At 38.7% G+C, this 17282-nt stretch overlaps 2 protein-coding genes across 6 annotated transcripts in view; one reads left to right on the forward strand and one right to left on the reverse strand.

The window, feature by feature from the left end:
- Positions 1-5411, forward strand: part of LOC148678989 (NACHT, LRR and PYD domains-containing protein 12-like) — a 29512-nt gene extending 24101 nt beyond the window's left edge. For 2 of the 3 annotated variants that reach the window (XM_088638222.1, XM_088638221.1), the window contains exon 12: positions 544-5411. In XM_088638222.1, coding sequence (XP_088494348.1) covers positions 544-592 — 49 coding nt within the window. In that variant the 3' untranslated portion in view covers positions 593-5411. Of the gene's footprint in view, positions 1-529 lie in introns of all 3 variants that reach the window. The other variant, XM_088638223.1, reaches the window with a different exon arrangement.
- Positions 2730-17282, reverse strand: LOC148678990 (matrix metalloproteinase-21-like). Of its 3 annotated transcripts, none has more exons than XM_088638226.1 (9): positions 17073-17282; positions 16882-16958; positions 16163-16387; positions 14455-15181; positions 12226-12365; positions 10794-10935; positions 9875-10132; positions 7365-7537; positions 2730-6345 (listed from the first exon to the last, which is right to left on the reverse strand). In XM_088638226.1, exons 3-9 carry the CDS (start codon positions 16307-16309, stop codon positions 6160-6162), a joined length of 1773 nt encoding a protein of 590 aa, XP_088494352.1. In that variant the 5' UTR covers positions 16310-16387; positions 16882-16958; positions 17073-17282; the 3' UTR covers positions 2730-6159. The 3 variants fall into 3 exon arrangements, with proteins under 3 accessions (XP_088494352.1, XP_088494350.1, XP_088494351.1); XM_088638224.1 differs by having other exon boundaries at positions 16163-16401; XM_088638225.1 differs by lacking the exon at positions 17073-17282 and having other exon boundaries at positions 16163-16401; positions 16882-17060.

Below are 17282 nucleotides of genomic sequence, written 5' to 3' on the forward strand. Positions count from 1 at the left end.
GACTGGATAGGGGCTTCTGATTGTTGTCTAAAAATGAAAAATGATTCAATTTGCATTTTAAGGCAAACAAGGGAATACCCTGAGAGTGTTGGCAAACACTGCTCAGACATGACAGTAGAAATCGAAAACCAGATTAAGATTAAACTCATTGCTTCCTTTTTGGTTCTCGACAACATACAGTAGGTGTTCTTAGTTTAATTAGTTAGTTGGATTGGTATTAACAGACACAGCATTGCAGAAACTGAGACTGATAATACAAACTGCTCCTTAATGTCTGCTTTGAGAGGTAGTGAGCAGTCATACTGTACCTCTCATTGATTGGTATTGAGAGGTCAGGTATTGAGGCCAAAATGTTTTTCAGCTGCAATATACAATCAACTAAGGTCATGGAATGTACATATTTGTATGAGCTTGTTTGTTTCTGGATCCACTAAGTGGATTGTGTACATGTGTTTTACAGTGATGATAGAGGTATAAATCGGTATAAACATGAAATTCCAGTCACTTTGTAACGGTCCTCTCACTCCAGCATCTTCACTTCAGTCTCGCAGGAAGTCAAATCAGCTGGGCCCTGAAAGGAGACATTGTTTAAGAACTGAACAATTGTGAAGCAGAACAAATAACTCTGAAACACAATTACCACAAAAATAAAAATATAAATCACTTCAGCGCATATAAAATCCAAATACTGTAGAGTTTTTACAAGGCTTATCCTACGGAATGGGCACATACTGTATAAACAGTTTACAATTCAAATCTTTGAGGTTTGTGGTACAGTATCTTTTTTAAGAGATAGCAGTCACTGTGAATTATGGAAATTATTATTAATTTTTGGAGTTAGCGGTCTGTGTCAAAGCAGAATTAGAGGTCTGAGACACGTTCCAGCATGGTGAGAAAATGACATCTTAAAGACACTGAGCATTGCTGATATGAAGGAATGTCAAACCTGACAGCCTCCTTCTAAGCCACCTGTCTAGCAGATTAGTGTGTCTGGTGAATGTTTGTGTTAAATAGCCTACACAATTACATACTGATGAAACTATTTTAAAACAGATAAGAAAAATAAATGATGAAACCGTTTTGTGAATACTTTCCCACAAGGGACATTCAAAATGAAGTTGAGTTATTTGTAAGATGTTAGCTATTGATGAATGTGACAGATTAAATCACTTTTACAATCTAATAGAAAAGCACTACAGCATGTTATGACATGTAAATTGATCCTGATCAAAACACAATTACTGCTGTTAAAGGTTCAATTTAACAGCCCAAATGTTCAAGTAGGTATCTCCGTCACCGTGCATAGGCAGCAAAGCAAGAAGAAAGGTTTTATTCCATGCTGAAAAAAAAACAAAGTTTCGGCTGACCTGAAGAAGGCTTCACAGTCGATATATTATTTCTCTTTCACTTCAGCATGGAATAAAACACCTACGCCGATATGTAAACGTTTTGTAATACATTTTTATCATGAATGTTTCTGTGGATTTTTTACATGCACTTCTTAAAAGTGCCTACCTTTCTGAGAGTCACTGGGGCCGCACGGTGTGTTGGAGCTGTTTTTTCCTGATCGCCTCATCCCTACCCCACTGCTCTGAGAATGCCAGCCACAGGAGGAGGGGAAGCCTCCTTCTGACAAGCCTCACTATTCACCTTGTTTATACCATATGGCAATATCATACAGTCACAAACACTGACAGGCAGAGGAGCTGGTTTTCTTGCTGCACTGCATTCAGATAGCATCGCATACAGAAAACAGGTTAAAAGCACCGTGCTCTTTTTAACGTCCCCTCAAGCTTAATATAAGAATGTGATGTAGAACAGTGGCTCTGTTGTGGGTTCGAATCCCAGCTGTTATACCTGGAGTAAGGTACGTCCCTCAGACTCCTCCAGTTAATGACCTGCTGTGCAAGTGGGTTGTCTTTGGGGTGTCACTGGAAACCAGAATGTATCCTCAATTGACCTGATTAATGAAAGGATATGTTTGACTAAAAATTGAATTGTACAGATACATTTAATAAACATTTTGAAATGCAGGATCAATAAAACATTGCTCCATTCAAGTCATCTCACAAGTGTCCATGATTGTCATGAGCCTCACTGTATCGTGTATCATACTGCATGCATACATATTATATCAGTATCATGATATTATTGCACTATTAACTTGGTAAGGTGTCTCTGTACAGCAACATCTGCAGATGAATACGTTTACAAGGTAGCTCTATGCTGAAGAACAAATATAATGAAGTCAGATGGCATGATGCGTAAGGTACTTCAATTGGCAGCTGTGATCTGTGATCTGTGAGTGACTAATGTGGAGCTCCTTGCGGTTCCCCACTAAAAACCAACAGCAAGCTGAATGCTCCTAACCACTCACACCACAGAGAACCAGAACTTCACTGAGCTGGTTCTTAAGGCTTTCTTTTTTTAACTGCATCTGAACCTGAAACTTATAACCCGTTATCGCCTGTTGAGATTGGAAAGTACTGCCTGGTGAAAAAAACAACTATAAACTCAGAAACTGGGCATCAAAGAGGAGAAAGGGAAGATTTTCAATGGCATTAGAATGCCTGCAGAATATTCAAAGTAGACACTGGCCAGAGTTCATTTCTCCAAGAGCCAGAGGTGAATCGTGACTTACAATATATAGTAGGAGCACTTATTACAGGTTCCAACCAAAAATTAAAACTCAGACCATAAAGGGTAAAAGAGGCTTCAAACAGACAAAAGAGAGGAAAATCAGGTATTTAATTTATTAACAAAGTACATAGAGATGTGCATGACTTATGTGTCATTTGTCTACAGGGAAAATCATCCAGGCCTGCACATATCGCAGTTTTCTTACTTTTGTTTTTTTTTTTGGTGGGGCGGGGGTGGTGGAGCAGTTATGATACAGTTTAAATGTCTTTATGAAATCGATTTGTTTCGGAAAGAAGGGTAAAAATAACACCGGCAAAGTAAAATGACAGTGAACAGTGACAAATAACACTAGCAATGACAAATATCATAGCATATGCATATAGCTATGATTACAAAAATACATAGCATATAATGCAAATACAGTATAATTATAACCATGGTTATGGCATAAATAGTAACATTTTTAAATACAGTTCATCTACTGCAATAAAAGCACAAGTAAACATGCTTTAATGGCAGATGAAGGCAGAAAACCAATAAAGTATTAATTAATAAAGTAATTTACTATTGTCACTAGTAATGTTTAAGTGACTTTACTGTAAAACTGTCAAAACTATTCAACATCTTACTCAGATTCAGTCTTGAAGCATTTGCAAATGCTTGTGTTGTATTTATCTTTTATTAATAATTATAATATATTCTGCTTTCTTCTTAAATGAGTTTCAGTAGAAAAGAGTCCTTCATTGTTTTTTGTGGTTTAGTATAGAGAAAAGCTTCTTAGGATGGGTTTGACACTATTCCTGTTGAAATGCGAGACAGATTTTTCAGTAGAAAATAAGACACCGGAAAGGGTACTTTTCAGTGCTGAGCTACATGAAAAAATAGTGCACCCAGCCACAAAAGATCAGATCAAGAGTTTACTTTCTGTTATAGCAGGTGTGGGTGTCAGATTGCCTCTTGCACATTTTAATTACTTAAGACAATATCTAATTTAAAACCACTGAAGTTGTCCGTTGAAAAATGTGTAAATTCTATAGGCGTTACTCAAAATATCTGAGTCACTTGTTTCAGAAAGTGGTTGTCCATATAATAAAACATAAAACCAGCAAACATTTCAAACATTCACAAGCACAGAGAAAAAAGCACATAAAATGGCACCAACTAGCTGCTCCAATATCAAAGATGTATTTTTATGACTCTTTCAAGAATACTACTTCAATGACCTTTTTTATGTTCCAAGCCTAAAGCGTTGTGTGTCAATTGTGTATTGTGTTTTTTTAATGGCATTTTTTTAAAAGTGTCTTAATTGTTTTGCCAAGAGAAGTTTCATTCCACAATCTGATATCCCAAATCAGTGAAATCAAGACAGCATCAAAAAATTATATTAGTTTTGTAATATATCTTCAAAAAGATATAGAAAGTGGAGAAGAGCCAAATGACTGTAAACACAGGTTAATTTCATTTTAACTTTAATTGTGCGATTGTAAATCATTCTTTATGACGTGTAACAATTAACACTGAAGTAGCCATTAATTAATCTAGGAGGACAATCTAAAGAACTTTAAAAATGATGTGGATTAGTTTGCTACAGTACATGTTCTTCACCATCAATTAATGTTCTTTAGTTTATTAGACTAGTTATTTATTTATAGATGACTTTTCAGCCCTTAACCTGAAATTTTATTGATACCTGTAGGTGTTCTCGAATTTCTTTTGATGTTTGTATATTTAAGACAACAAAATTCATATTAAATTAGGAATTTTCAAACATGTTAACTGCAAGCATGCAATACTGCTCAATTTTGTTTCAGCTTTTACATTTTTAAAGCTAATTTAACTAATTTAAATTTAAAAAACGATCTAGTTTTTAGTTTTAATTTTCATGACTAAATTGCTTAAGTGATTTCTCTATGGGAGTGCCTTTTGCTTAAAAGGGATAAATGGTCATTTATGCACCAGAAAACACTCTGAAACCACAGAATTAAAGTGTTGTGCAAATATGCCCAGTAGTTTAATATCTTGCAAAGTAGTATGATTTTCAAATAACAAAAACGCTCTGTCAAAATGAAATTCACACGTCTGTCTTGTGTGAGATGTAAAAATGTGAAGTGATCTCTGAGATTCTTCATAATACCATTTTTGTACACCCAGTGCCTTGGGACAATGGAATCTAGAGTAAACTGGGATTTTCACAATGAATACTAAAAATAATAATGCCTTGTGAAAAAAAATAGTGGTAAGCACAACTCCAAAGTTATTATTAAAGCCAATTTTCAGTTCTGCTCTCTTGGGGCAATTAAACAAATTGATAGTGTGGAACCTCTTTTGAATTTGTAATGAGGCTCATAAAAGAGCTGTGAATAACTCATCCCTACAAAATGAGTTGTAAAATACTGTATATTGTTCATATTGAACTCATGAGTACATGTAAGTATATGAACTTATTAGCTACAAAACGGTAATGGCAGTTTTGACTTTGCAGTCCCAGTACTTTTGGAAGGCACTGTATACTTTTGTAGTTTTAGAAAGCTCATTCCGCAGCCACACCCAGTTTTCATTTAGGAAACAGTGATGATACTTCAGTGTTGTGGGGGTATTTGACAAGGTACCCACCAAGCTGCTGAAGCTGATATCCTGGCTTCTTTCGACAAAAGAGCTGGACGAGATCCTTCAATGAATGAACTGCTTCCTACTGTACCAACTGGGCTAAATGGGCGAAATGGTCTCTCCTTTGTAACTGTTTTTTATTATTAAAGCTACAAATGAGATGATGTATTTTTGGTACTTGTTTTCTTCATGGTGTCAGAAAAAGCACCCAGTCCCTGAAAATAATACATAGGCTGTTTGTTTTATGTGAAAACAAAACTGAGACATTGTTGCAGCGTTACATAAAGTGAGTTCAGAAGCAGTTGATACAGTACGTGGGTGGGGCCCAGACATTGTGGTAACAGTCTGAATGTATGAAACTATTTGGTAAAAATGAAAAATCCAACTGAGATCTGTCTGTTCTTGACTTGTGAGCTTGATATGCTAAAATGAAATTACAGTGGTCATAGCATTGAAAAAGTAATTCCCTTGCTTTTCTAAAGCATAGTCTTGCTAACCATTATTGAACTACTTAGAAGAGCCAACCACTGTATATATGAACCTAACATGTTTCAGTCACAGAGTATTTTTGCGTGCCTGTAATATTGGCCAGTAACATCCACACGCAGTTTAATTGGTTGCTGACACTCCACTCCAGTGGAGAAAGATTGATAGGAATATCTCACCATCCTCTCATGAACACAAGCACAATATCTCTCTGAGGTGCCATAGTGGAAAAAATATATATATATTTTTTAAAATTTTGAAATCTCTACCTTGTGGTAGTTTCCCTCCTGATGAAGTCAAACAATATTTTTCATTCCTGTTGGAACACACTATGTACCCAGTGTTGATTTTACCAGCACTGAAAAAAAAGGATAAATTAAATGGATCTATCTGGGCTCAGCATGGACGGATGAACATCGCAGATGTCTAACCATTGGCTGCTGATACTGTGATGAGGAAAGAGGCCATTGTAAGGCAGCGAGGAGTTAGACTTTCTGTCCCTTTCATCCACAACTTTCCAATAGTCTTGGTCCTTGAAGATGTAGGTAGCGTTGTAGTAGTAGGAGAAGTAGACAGCATCCAGATTTCCCACTGGGTGATCACCAGACACCACTGCAGGAAAAACATCAATTATCCGCTTGGGGTAACCATCAACCTTTCTGTTGAGATCAACATTGAAGGCAGTTACCTGTCAGTAACACAGAAAAACACAGACCTTAACAAGCACCATTTTGGGTTCACCTCTGTTGAAATATACCACCGATAATGTGAATCAGTTTTGAGGTAAAAGGAGGTAATGAACAACTTTTTAACATTTGGACTTTAGTAATAAGTCCTGTTACATACAACAAACAAATACTGTGGTGGAAACTGGTTCACAGGAGTCTCATTGGAGACATTGTTAGTCTTGTGATAGCAGGTTTAACATGTTTCAGAAATTACAAATCAGATGCTCAACGTCTTTAGTTTTGGATGGTAGAATGTGAGGATCTAACCTGGATTGCTTAGTGACAGAATGGACATGGTGACTAAGAAACAAAACATCTAAAGTTCTCTGATCCAAATGACAACGTGCTGAAATGTGACAAAATCTGCTGTTCTATACAAAACCCTTTACAAAACTTTCTATGCATGCATAATTCACAGTTTTTCCAATATGTTTTATTGAAGACCTTTTAAAACCTGGTCATATCTTTCTAAACTTCTGAACAAAATTTAAAAACTCCTCTGTAAATGTGGTGAAGTTTAGATTTTTTTTCAGTGACTTGTATGAGAGGAAAAGGTATAAATTAAAGATGTTTCTAAGAGACACTTTACTACTGTATGTCTGTATTGGTTCAAGTAGGGAGCTGCGTCAGCATGCGTAGGCTGTAAAGGAACAAGTAAAAGGTTTATTCCATTCGGAGAAGAGAAGACAGCAAACACAACATTTCGGCTGTGGAGCCTTCTTCGAGTATGTTCTTATTCACACCCAATGAAGGCTCCACAGCCGAAACGTTGTGTTTCCTTCCTTCTCTTCTCAGCAGGGAGTAAACCTTTAACTTGCCCATACTGTATGTCTGTACATTAAATGGAGGGAAACTCAGATGGCGGTTGGGAAGGGGCCTGTGTTACAGAAGCTGCAGTCTCACATTGTTCCCTCTGAAGAAGAAGATGTTGTGATCCCGCCTGTCGAAGAAGGCCGTGTCGATGGGACTGGGGACCCCCGGGAATCTGTCCTTAATGAGCTGGGGGAAGGGCCTGCCCTGGGAATCCTCAGTGCATGCTCTGTCATTCTCCGTGTCGTACTGCCAGAACTGTGTGCCTGAGCGATAAAAGTAGAATTCATAGACCGTCGTTTCACACAGTGTGCACCAGCTACTGGGAGTGACAGATACCATAAAAATAAAAAAAAAGCTGTCAATTAAGACATAGGATTTTCCACGGGTTGTGCAATGCATATATTACGGTTAAAGTTGAAAATCTAAATCTATGGAGTTGCTGGTTATGATTATAAATTATATTATAAATATAATTGAATATCAATATATTATAAATTTAACCATGTGTCAATCTGTAAAATAATACATTTACAGTATGAATTTATCAGCTTGTCAGTCAATTTACTGTACAAAAGAGACAGTTTTTTACAAATTGGTGAGCTAATTAGAAACCAGAGCATTGCAGAAAACCTCTGTTCCAGCCCAAACACATCTTGAGGCATCCAGGCAGCATTCAAAGACGGACAGTATACACTATAGCCTATTTCAAAAGTACTAGTACCTACCCTACATAGAATCCCTTTGCAGTTATTATTCACTGGCAACTTGCGCAAGACTGCAGAAACTTTAGGAACTATCAGCAGAGTTTTTAAAATTAGGCTTTGTTCAATAAAAAAATCATTAACATTTCAGCTTGCATACAGAATAAGCCTGATTGATAAGGACAAAAGCCCCTGTCTTTATGACAGCCAGTACATGACTATACACTTCTGTTCCACTCTACTGAATGTTAAATGTTTAAAATTAAATTCAGCTCAATCATCATCGTCACGCTTCCCAGCGTTTGAAATCGTGATGCGCAGCACGCGTGACCTGTGGTGAGTGGACGACATTTGATTGCAGCGGTGACTCTGTGACTCAGTGAGAGTGTCTGCGGAGCTGCTGGGCAGACTGGGCTGGATGAGAACCTCATGCAGTGATCGGATGGCTTTCTGCTGGCAATTACACCGATTCCAGTGTGGAATCTTAAAAATAATTATCTGCAAATGACCTGCGCACCAGACTACCTGAAGGACAAGACAAATGTTTATAGAACCTGCAGTCTTACTGTACATCATTAAAAATCCCAGGGCGTTTCTCAAAAAGAGTAGGGGTGTAACCCCGGCGTCCTGGCCACATTTCCCATTGGCCCTTACCAATCATGGCCTCCTTATAATCTCCATCTATGAATTGGCTTCATTACTCTGCTCTCCTCCCCACTGACAGCTGATGTGTGGTGAGTGTTCTGGCGCACTATGGCTGCCGTCACATCATCCAGATGGGGCTGCACACTGGTGGTGGTGGAGGGGATCCCCATTACCTGTAAAGCGCTTTGAGTGGAGAGTCCAGAAAAAGCCCTATACAAGTGTAAGCAATTATAATTATTATTATTCCCTCAGAAGAAGCAGATGTTGTGATCCCGCATGTCGAAGAAAGCTGTGTCGATGGGACTGGACACAACTGGGGACATCAGCTTTCTTTGATGTTTTACTTTTATAATTGCACTTTATTTGCCTTATTTGTAAATTTGGAAATAGTGTAGCTTGTGTGTCGTGTGTAGTTTAGTGTATGTAATGTCACTATTAATAAATATTTGTTGACTCCAGTGTGCCTGAATTATTACTCTTTGCACCAAAGCTGTGCGAGAGAACAAATAATTCATAGGCCTCTAACTATACCAACCCTCAGTTGTTGATTATTTTTTTTACTTATGTATTTATTTACTTGGATATTTCCTGCTTTTCTCAATTTTTGTTACCTTCTGTTTTAATAATAATTATAATAATTATTTATTATTACATTATAATGTGTTCATCATATTTGGATAAACAGTACTGGCAGATTTCACATATATTTTAGGGTTTTGAAGACAGGCTGTTACCAAAGCTGCCTGAGCGCTTGAAGAAATGTCTGGGCTAGAACAGGCATCTTCAGTGAGTCTCTGCTTTCCGATACACTCGTAAATTTAGAATTTGTTATTCATAATTTTTCCACTTTATTAATTAATAGACCAATGAGCTAGCAATTTATTAAAGAGCCAGTCATTTAACATATCGATGTGTTTCTAAAATTAAAATTAAATGGTCTAATTATAAACTGAGCAATGACCTGATAACTCTAGAAATGTTGCGGTCATGTTACATTTTGACACCCTGACCATTTTTCAAATAATAGATTTACCTATTTTCCACACAAATATGCAATACATACAGGAGTATGGCCTATTCTAGGATTTAGCAGATTGGATTTCGAGCTACAAAATATAGAATTAGCTGATCAGGGAGCTGATCATAGAATTTCCTTGACACTAAAATCATATATATTGGGCATTCAGGCTACACAGTACTTCTCAGCTATAGCCCTCCTAGGGTTGAAATGGACAGCAAACTAAACCTACCTACCTTTGAAAAAAAGAACAGAATCCTTATCAGTGGTCCAGACATGAACACATGCATCAATACCCTCAGAGGGTATACCATGCCAGCCCACTCGCAGGAGGATGGGGTCTCGGTACCTGGGCCTGCTGTACTGATTCTCATACCTCCAGTACCAGCTGCTGCGGAAGAAGTAGGTACTGAACTTGTATTTCACATGGCCCTCCTCATCCTCGCCTTTGTAAACCATGTCAAAAACGGTGCCGAACTGTTGTCCACAAGTACCTGTAAGAAACACCCATGCCACTGGAGCTATTCATTCTGTCTATGGAGGGATAATAATGCAACATCTCCATTTATAACAAGATAAGAAAGAACTGCAGCTTGCCTTCGATATCCGCTGCTCTCCACTCATTACTGAAATTAGTGGGGAGCTGCACAAGAATATGAAAATCAGGGGACACATGTATTGGAATGGCATTTGGTTTAATGGTTCAGGGGAATGTTATGCATGGAAAGAGTAAAGAAATTAGGTCAAAAACAAATTAGTGCTACAAGACAGTATCCCAGCATATTGGGAATCACATATTGGGAAACACAGCACAAGCAGTATGCAAATAAATCACCACTGTCTCACACTGCTATGAGTGTTCTTTGACTATGATTTTCTGTAATGTCTTTGTAATGGAGCATACATGCATTTCATTGCACTTGTGCATATGACCAGTAAACTGCACTCTGAACACCTTTTAGTTTATTCCAAGGGAGGTCTGAGAAAGAAACATGAGCTGTTTTACAAAGGCATTAACTATTCAGTCCAATGCTTAATCACCTCATCAAAGTCATGCTATCTGCATGTTGCAACTAAGTATCACAGTGTTTAGACCACAGAAACATTTGAGTTGCTCGTACTGTATGTTTGGTCAATTTAAATGCAGGAAATTACCGTAAATCCCCTGAATGGCGTTTCTGTCTTTCCGGTCAAGCTCTAGATAGGCATTCTGGGAATTATAGCTGGCCTGCATTACAGACCCCACTCTGCTGATGTGGGGCAGTCCCAGGACGTGACCGATTTCATGAACTGCTACCTGTATGTGAGAAAGTAAGAAACAGAGCATTCCTATTAGATGTCAATGAGATAAATTAGAAGTCCATCTGATTTCTGATTCACACATCACCTTACGCACCTGTTCAGGGTACAATAGTACTTATGTATTTGGGAAAGTTTTGTTTTCTTTCAAGTGGTTATGGCTACTGCCTCACTGTACTGGGGTACTGGTTTCAATTCCAGACTTGGTGTGCTATCTGTGTGGAGTTTGTATCTCCTCCCTGTGTTCGTGTGGGTGTCCTCGGAGTGCTCTAGTATCCTTGCACAGTCCAAAGACACACTGGTAGGTTAACTGGCTTCTGGGAATATTGACCCAAGTGTGGGTCCATGTTTGTGTTTAGTGTCTCTGTGTGTGTGCCCTGTGATGGACTGGCGTCCTGTCCAGGGTGTAGTCTGTATTGGATTAAGCAGTTAAAAATGGATGGATGAAAATCTTCCTTCATCATGTTTTAGAAATTTGTTTCATATTTCACAATGGATTAACATATTTAGGAATCACTATTTGTTTTGATAAATCTCAGCTCACAGGGTCAGCTCCAGTAACTATTGGAGGATCCCCTGATATGCCTACCCATTAGCTCCATTCTTTTTTTTAACACTCCACAGTCTACAGAGCCTGACAAGAATGCTGGTGTTCATAGGAGGAAGCGTGTGTCTCTCTCTGATGACACTGCAGGACCACAAGCACCCAGGAACTCGCAGGTTTCCTCAGGAGAAAGGCAGCCCTGGGTGACTAGGTCCATCTATACACACTAATGGAGCTCGGATGCACCACCTCACGGGGAATCACAATCACAATCGGTAATGACCAGATCCAGACTCAACTTCACAAACTCACAAAAGCTACGATCTATAATCTAAGATCATAGCTCAGTCTGGGCCTGGATGAGCTAATTGTAAATCTCATTCAGTATAATTTTTATTGCACACTGAAACATATCTATGTGTTCATTCCCTGAATACTCTGTAAGACTGATCTCTAAAGGAAAGAGGCTAACGTGTACAGTATACTGTGGAACAACGATGGTGAGTGTCCCTCTCAGGCCTGTTTGGAATCACTAAAACATTAAGGACAGGAAATAAGGCATGTCATGAGTTGGGCGGCATCAGAGTGCGAGTTGCAAAATGAATCCAGTTAAATCCGCACTGGAAAGCAGAAAGACCCCACAGCTGAAACTTTTGAGTTTATGCTTCTTTCTTTCCACTTTTCAGCATAACCTTCTCCCACCTCTAAAGTGAGCCCACATCATCTACTGTATCTCCCGGTTACCGTTAAGAGGTTTATTCCTTGCTCGCTCCGCGGGGGTGCGAAGTGCTTGTCATCGTTGAAGTGGATGTCTCCCAGGTGCCAGGCGTGTGCAAGCTCCTGCCCTGCGCCATCGAACGCCTGAGAGCAGCCCAGGTGCCTTCCTGTGGAGGAGGAGAGGGGGTCACGAACTCCAGCCAGCCAGCTGGTAGCCCTGTTGACCACTCTGTTCAGCACTTCACAAAAACCCCTCGAAGGACTGCACAAGGACAGTCTCTCTGATGGAACACCACCGAAAGTCACGTGTACAGTATGTTGATCGTTGTCACAAAGAAGAATAATGTAAAATACAGTAAAAGTGGGATAACTTTCAAAGAAAAAAAACAAAATGCAAAAAGTACTTTTATTTATCTTTTTTTAACTTTGACATAAATACTTCACCTTACTTGTGTTCTCAGTTCTGAACTGAAACTTGAACCACATTTCACCTGTATGTTTATCTTTTGTCCATAGAATAATAGGCCCGTAATGAGCCAAATAGCTAGCAGCAGTTTTTTCCAAAAATGTTTTTTTCTAACAGACCCAATAAAGGAAAAAAGAAATTACATGGCAAGTACAGCACTAGCATTATTTCAAAATGCAATTTAAAAAGTCCATTGTGCATGAAATGTATAAATAAAAATCCCTTTCTTCATATAAATGCCACCAAATGTACTCAAAGTCTACTATAGAATTCACTTAACGTGAAACAAAAATCACAACTTATCATTTCAGCATTTACATTTCATGCTAGATCATTAAAATACTTGGACTCTGAGGGAAACCACTCTGTGAAGGATACTCATCAATCTTTCCAAGAGCAAAGTCAACATTGCAGGCTGGGATAAAGTCCAGGCAGCGCACAGACACTCCCACAGCCAGAAGGATCTATCCGTCAGTCTGAAGAAGATTTGTACCTCCACTCACTCATCCACAGCATTTACTACTACATTTCTTAAGAAGAACACACAGGGGAAGAAAGCACTCTATAAAATGGTTCAAAGAAAACAATTATCCTGTTAAAGGAGAGGAGTTTAGTGCTTTGCAACCAGATTAAAATATGTGAAAGAAATGCAGAGAAAACAATATTTAAATGAAAGCTAAAATAAACAATATTGTTTTTCAGTAAAAGAGACAAAAGACCAGTAGAATAAAAGAAAAGGGAAACTTTATAATTAGATGATAATTAAAACTTAGATATAATAATCATCATTATGGAATAGTAATTAATTCTATGGGGTAGTACCTGACGATTTGAAAAAGTTCATTTTTAATTAACTTGAGTTCTTTAAACAAGCAACTGCATAATTGGGAACAAACAAAATATTTGATATGGTATATTATGATTTCTAGATCATAATATGAGTTCCTCATAGAATTCTGTAATTATAGAAAGTTGTTTTAAGAAAAAGAAAGCATTTGGAGTAAATTATTGCATAGAAAATGAATACAGATGCTCAATATAAGGTGATGCATTTAGAGATGTGCTTCATGGTTTTGTATTAGAACCAATACAATTCTAAGTTTATATCAATTATATACAGTAGATTCTGGAAAAATAAGTAAACATGTCTATTTTGCACATGATACCAACAAAAGAATGAGCAAGTATTGTAAAGGTAGCAGAAGAAATTCAAAATGATTTAGACTACATTTAATACTTGGAGAACACCTGCACATGTATTGTAGATGTTCAGGGTGTTACATGCAGGTAGCAAAAATATTTTTAAGTGAGATTTTCCTCCTATTTCTTTTTCAGAAAGCGTCATGAAATTTGAATAAAGATTTAGGATTTAATTCACTATACTCCAAGAACTGTGTTACTCTTCATCCGTACTATTTTTTTAACGTCAAACCAAATTTTTAAAATGAACTATTTTACTTTGTAAAACGTGTCAGTAAAGATCCGTTTTATTCACATGCCTGAAGGATGACACACAAAAGCTTGTGCTTTTTTTACTTTTCAGTGTGTACAGCAATCAAGCTTTTCCTGTCTCTTTGCAGATCATGTATGGAAGCTGCTCTCCTCCCCAGCATGCATTAGAGACAAATGTTCCACAAAATAAGACAAGGCAAGAGGTTCTGAGAGAAACCTGCCCCTCTAGTTGAGTAACTACACAGTGTGACTATCATTATTCTTCAAAGAATCCCCTCCATACCTGTGAAATCCAGTCAGATTACAATACCGGCAGGAATCTCTTTAAATGTACTTACTGGTTCCGAAACCAAGCTTGACATCTATCTCACTGGCGCGAGAGGTCAGGTCTTCCTGGAAGTTCAGGGGTATCACCTCGCTCCACAGTCGGAACGCCCGCTTCAGAATCTTCCTCTGGTCCTCGATGGGCAGCCAGGAACTATAGCCTTCTCCCAGGAGCCTCCACTTCAGAGCCCGTTTGGAGAACCCCATCCCCCAGTCGCTGCTGCGAACGTACACCACACTTCTGCGCTGTTTCTGTGAGCGCTCCACCAGCTGCTGCAGGAAGCGCTTCTCCCGGGGCCTGCCAGCCCTGGTGCCACTGCTGCTGGCGTCAGTAGGGGAGCCATCATTGTGTGGCGCGGCCTCTGCGCTAGAGTTACTGACTGTAGAATTGCTCCTGGCTCTTGGTGTGTCCTCTGGATCCTGGATGCCGTGTGGGGATTTGTAATCAGGGACTCCACAGCGTGGCCGAGTCATAGTTTTCTGCGTGGGCTCATCAAGAGCCCCGGTCACAGGAAGATTGTTAGCTTGCTGAAAGTGCTCGAGGGCCTGGAGGAAACTCGATTCCGGAACCGTTTCAGTGGGAGCACTGTCCTCTGCGCTGCTGCTTCCCGAATTGTCCGGGACATCCTGGGGTGGGTTTTCGGGAGAATCAGGACTTTCCTCCTGGGGCACAGCAGCAGGGTGGCGTTGCAGAGATTCCCAATTCACTGGCTTAATCCAACCGTACCTTGTAAGAAATTGCTGAAAGGTATACATACGCAGGATTCATTGAAGGGCTTTAACTTCGCTCAAACAATGACAGAAATATGATGATCTCGTTTTGAGAGAGTAGAGCGAAAAATGTTTTAATGGTTTAAAAGATTTTAACTATTAAGCAAATATTTTTAATGTAATAAAAATACCAATAAAGTGAGCACAGGAATAATACCTCAACAGAAAACTCAACTCTGGCACATTTTCAGCGAATCTCCTACTAATATCATGGTCATCAACCCAATCAACAGTAACGAACACATGTGACCTAGGAACTGGTTATTCCTATACAGACATTAAGGTGAACTCCTTTACAAAGATTCAGAAAAAGCTGGTGTTCGAATACCAAGTTTGAAAATGATAGATTTCAAGGTGTGTTTTACCTACTGTATGATAAAAGCTTTCTACTATGCAGTAATTTAAAACATTTACCTCACTAAATAAGCTGAGCACATTAATACATTATGGTGCAGAACGTTACATAACAGTTATGGTAGAAAACTTTCTTTCATAACTGTTATCTTGCTGTTTTATTTTCTTATTTTCAAAATATTTTCCCAATATTGTCAAAGATACAAACAAATGCCTCTTAAAAGCCCTTTAAACCCTGCTTAAATACGGCATCCCAATGTTTTTGCGGGCGAGCTTATTCTTTGTATTTTTATTTGTTTTGCCTGCTGTAAATAAAATTATTTGAAAATAAGCTGTCAAAATGTGTGCCATTCTCCAAATATGTACACCAACTGTGAGAAGCCCGGACTTTAGAAATGTTTTAAAAAGATGAACAAGGGCTGTCACAGTCTGCGGGCATACAGGAGCAAATTTTAACATCTGTAGCAAAGAGTGCAGCTGATTAATGAGAAAATAAAAACAGTGACTTCACATAAAACGAACGCAATGTGCTCATTAAAACCAGTAAACCATTTTAAAAGACCTTCTGCTCAGCCACAAGCGTGGAAAGATGCTTACTTTCGCTGACTGTGGAGACAGGATGGGATTCACCTCACTCTGTGAGTGATACTGCAGGTTGGAGCAGTCCCTGTTGTGACACAGCCTCTCCGCCTGGGCCAGAGTCATCACCAGCATGTGGCTTAGTACGAGACTGACCAAAACCATATTGCTTTAAGAACGCTGTGCTCAGCAGTCCCAGTAAGAGTCCCTCTTCCTGTAGCTCCTGGGTAGCGTGGTTTCAGCCTTGTCAGGAGACCCTAGTGAAGAGAGATGGTATTTGGTATCATTTTGGGTGCAGTGGTATTTGTTTTTCTTTTAATTTCTGAGATGTTCCTCTGCTACAGTAACCATTCAAATTAAAAAAAATATATCTCGAGTTCAAGGACAGTTGTAACATATTGGAAAAATACTATCATCGCAACTTAAAAGTAAATTCAAAGAACATTCATAACAAGACACATTTCGTATAGGAGAAAACCTCGGCTTTTGCTCAATGTTTTCACTCTGGCCTCAGTCTAACTGATCCCATAGTCTAATACACGTTCCTGTTATCTTTCTCCCCGTTTAAATTTCACTTTCTCACAATTTAAAATGCATTTCTAAATCTCTCAGCCGTCCCTAGCATTTTGAAGGGGACGTCTGGCGTTACTGTACGCACTTTAAATTAATCTTTGAACCACCCGCATCTCTTCCCACACAAAACAGTCCAATTTCGCCGAATAGTACAATAAACTTACCTTCGTTTGACAAAAATACAAAGTATTCTGTAAAGGAAATCAGTATTTCCAAAACGTCGTTTTAGTGCTTGGCTGATCTAAGAAAAAACGAGAAAATGCTTATACTGTAGGTAGAAAAAGACAAAACTGCCCGGCATTTCAGTGTGCTACAACGGCATTCCATAGAAGTGTCTATAAGAAACGCACCCTACCTGGCAGAATTGCAAGAATACAAGTGTTACCTTGTCATTAAAATGACAAAAATGCTATTTAATAAGATACACAAAATAAAATACGATGGTGTGTTTTAGCCGAGCAGTGGAAGCCACTGCGAGTCCTGCTCAGTTTCCTCAGAGCCAAGGGAAGGTGGATTTTTTCACCTCTTCCTAAGGAGCGGGACGTAGGAGTGGTTATCTACACAA

Source organism: Lepisosteus platostomus, chromosome 1 (assembly GCF_059453375.1).
Source record: "Lepisosteus platostomus isolate fLepPlt1 chromosome 1, fLepPlt1.hap1, whole genome shotgun sequence".
NCBI classification, from domain to species: Eukaryota; Metazoa; Chordata; class Actinopteri; order Semionotiformes; family Lepisosteidae; genus Lepisosteus; species Lepisosteus platostomus.

Excerpts from the sequence above, each read along its gene's own strand:
- LOC148678990 (XM_088638226.1), bottom strand. The coding sequence starts at position 16,309 with ATGGTTTTGGTCAGTCTCGTACTAAGCCACATGCTGGTGATGACTCTG. Across the intron at positions 7,538-9,874 it reads TTCTGTTCTTTTTTTCAAAG|GCACACAGTTCTGGCAGTAC; the intron begins GTAGGTAGGTTT and ends TTTATCGCTCAG. Across the intron at positions 6,346-7,364 it reads TCTTCTTCAGAGGGAACAAT|TGGTGTCTGGTGATCACCCA; the intron begins GTGAGACTGCAG and ends TTTTTCCTGCAG.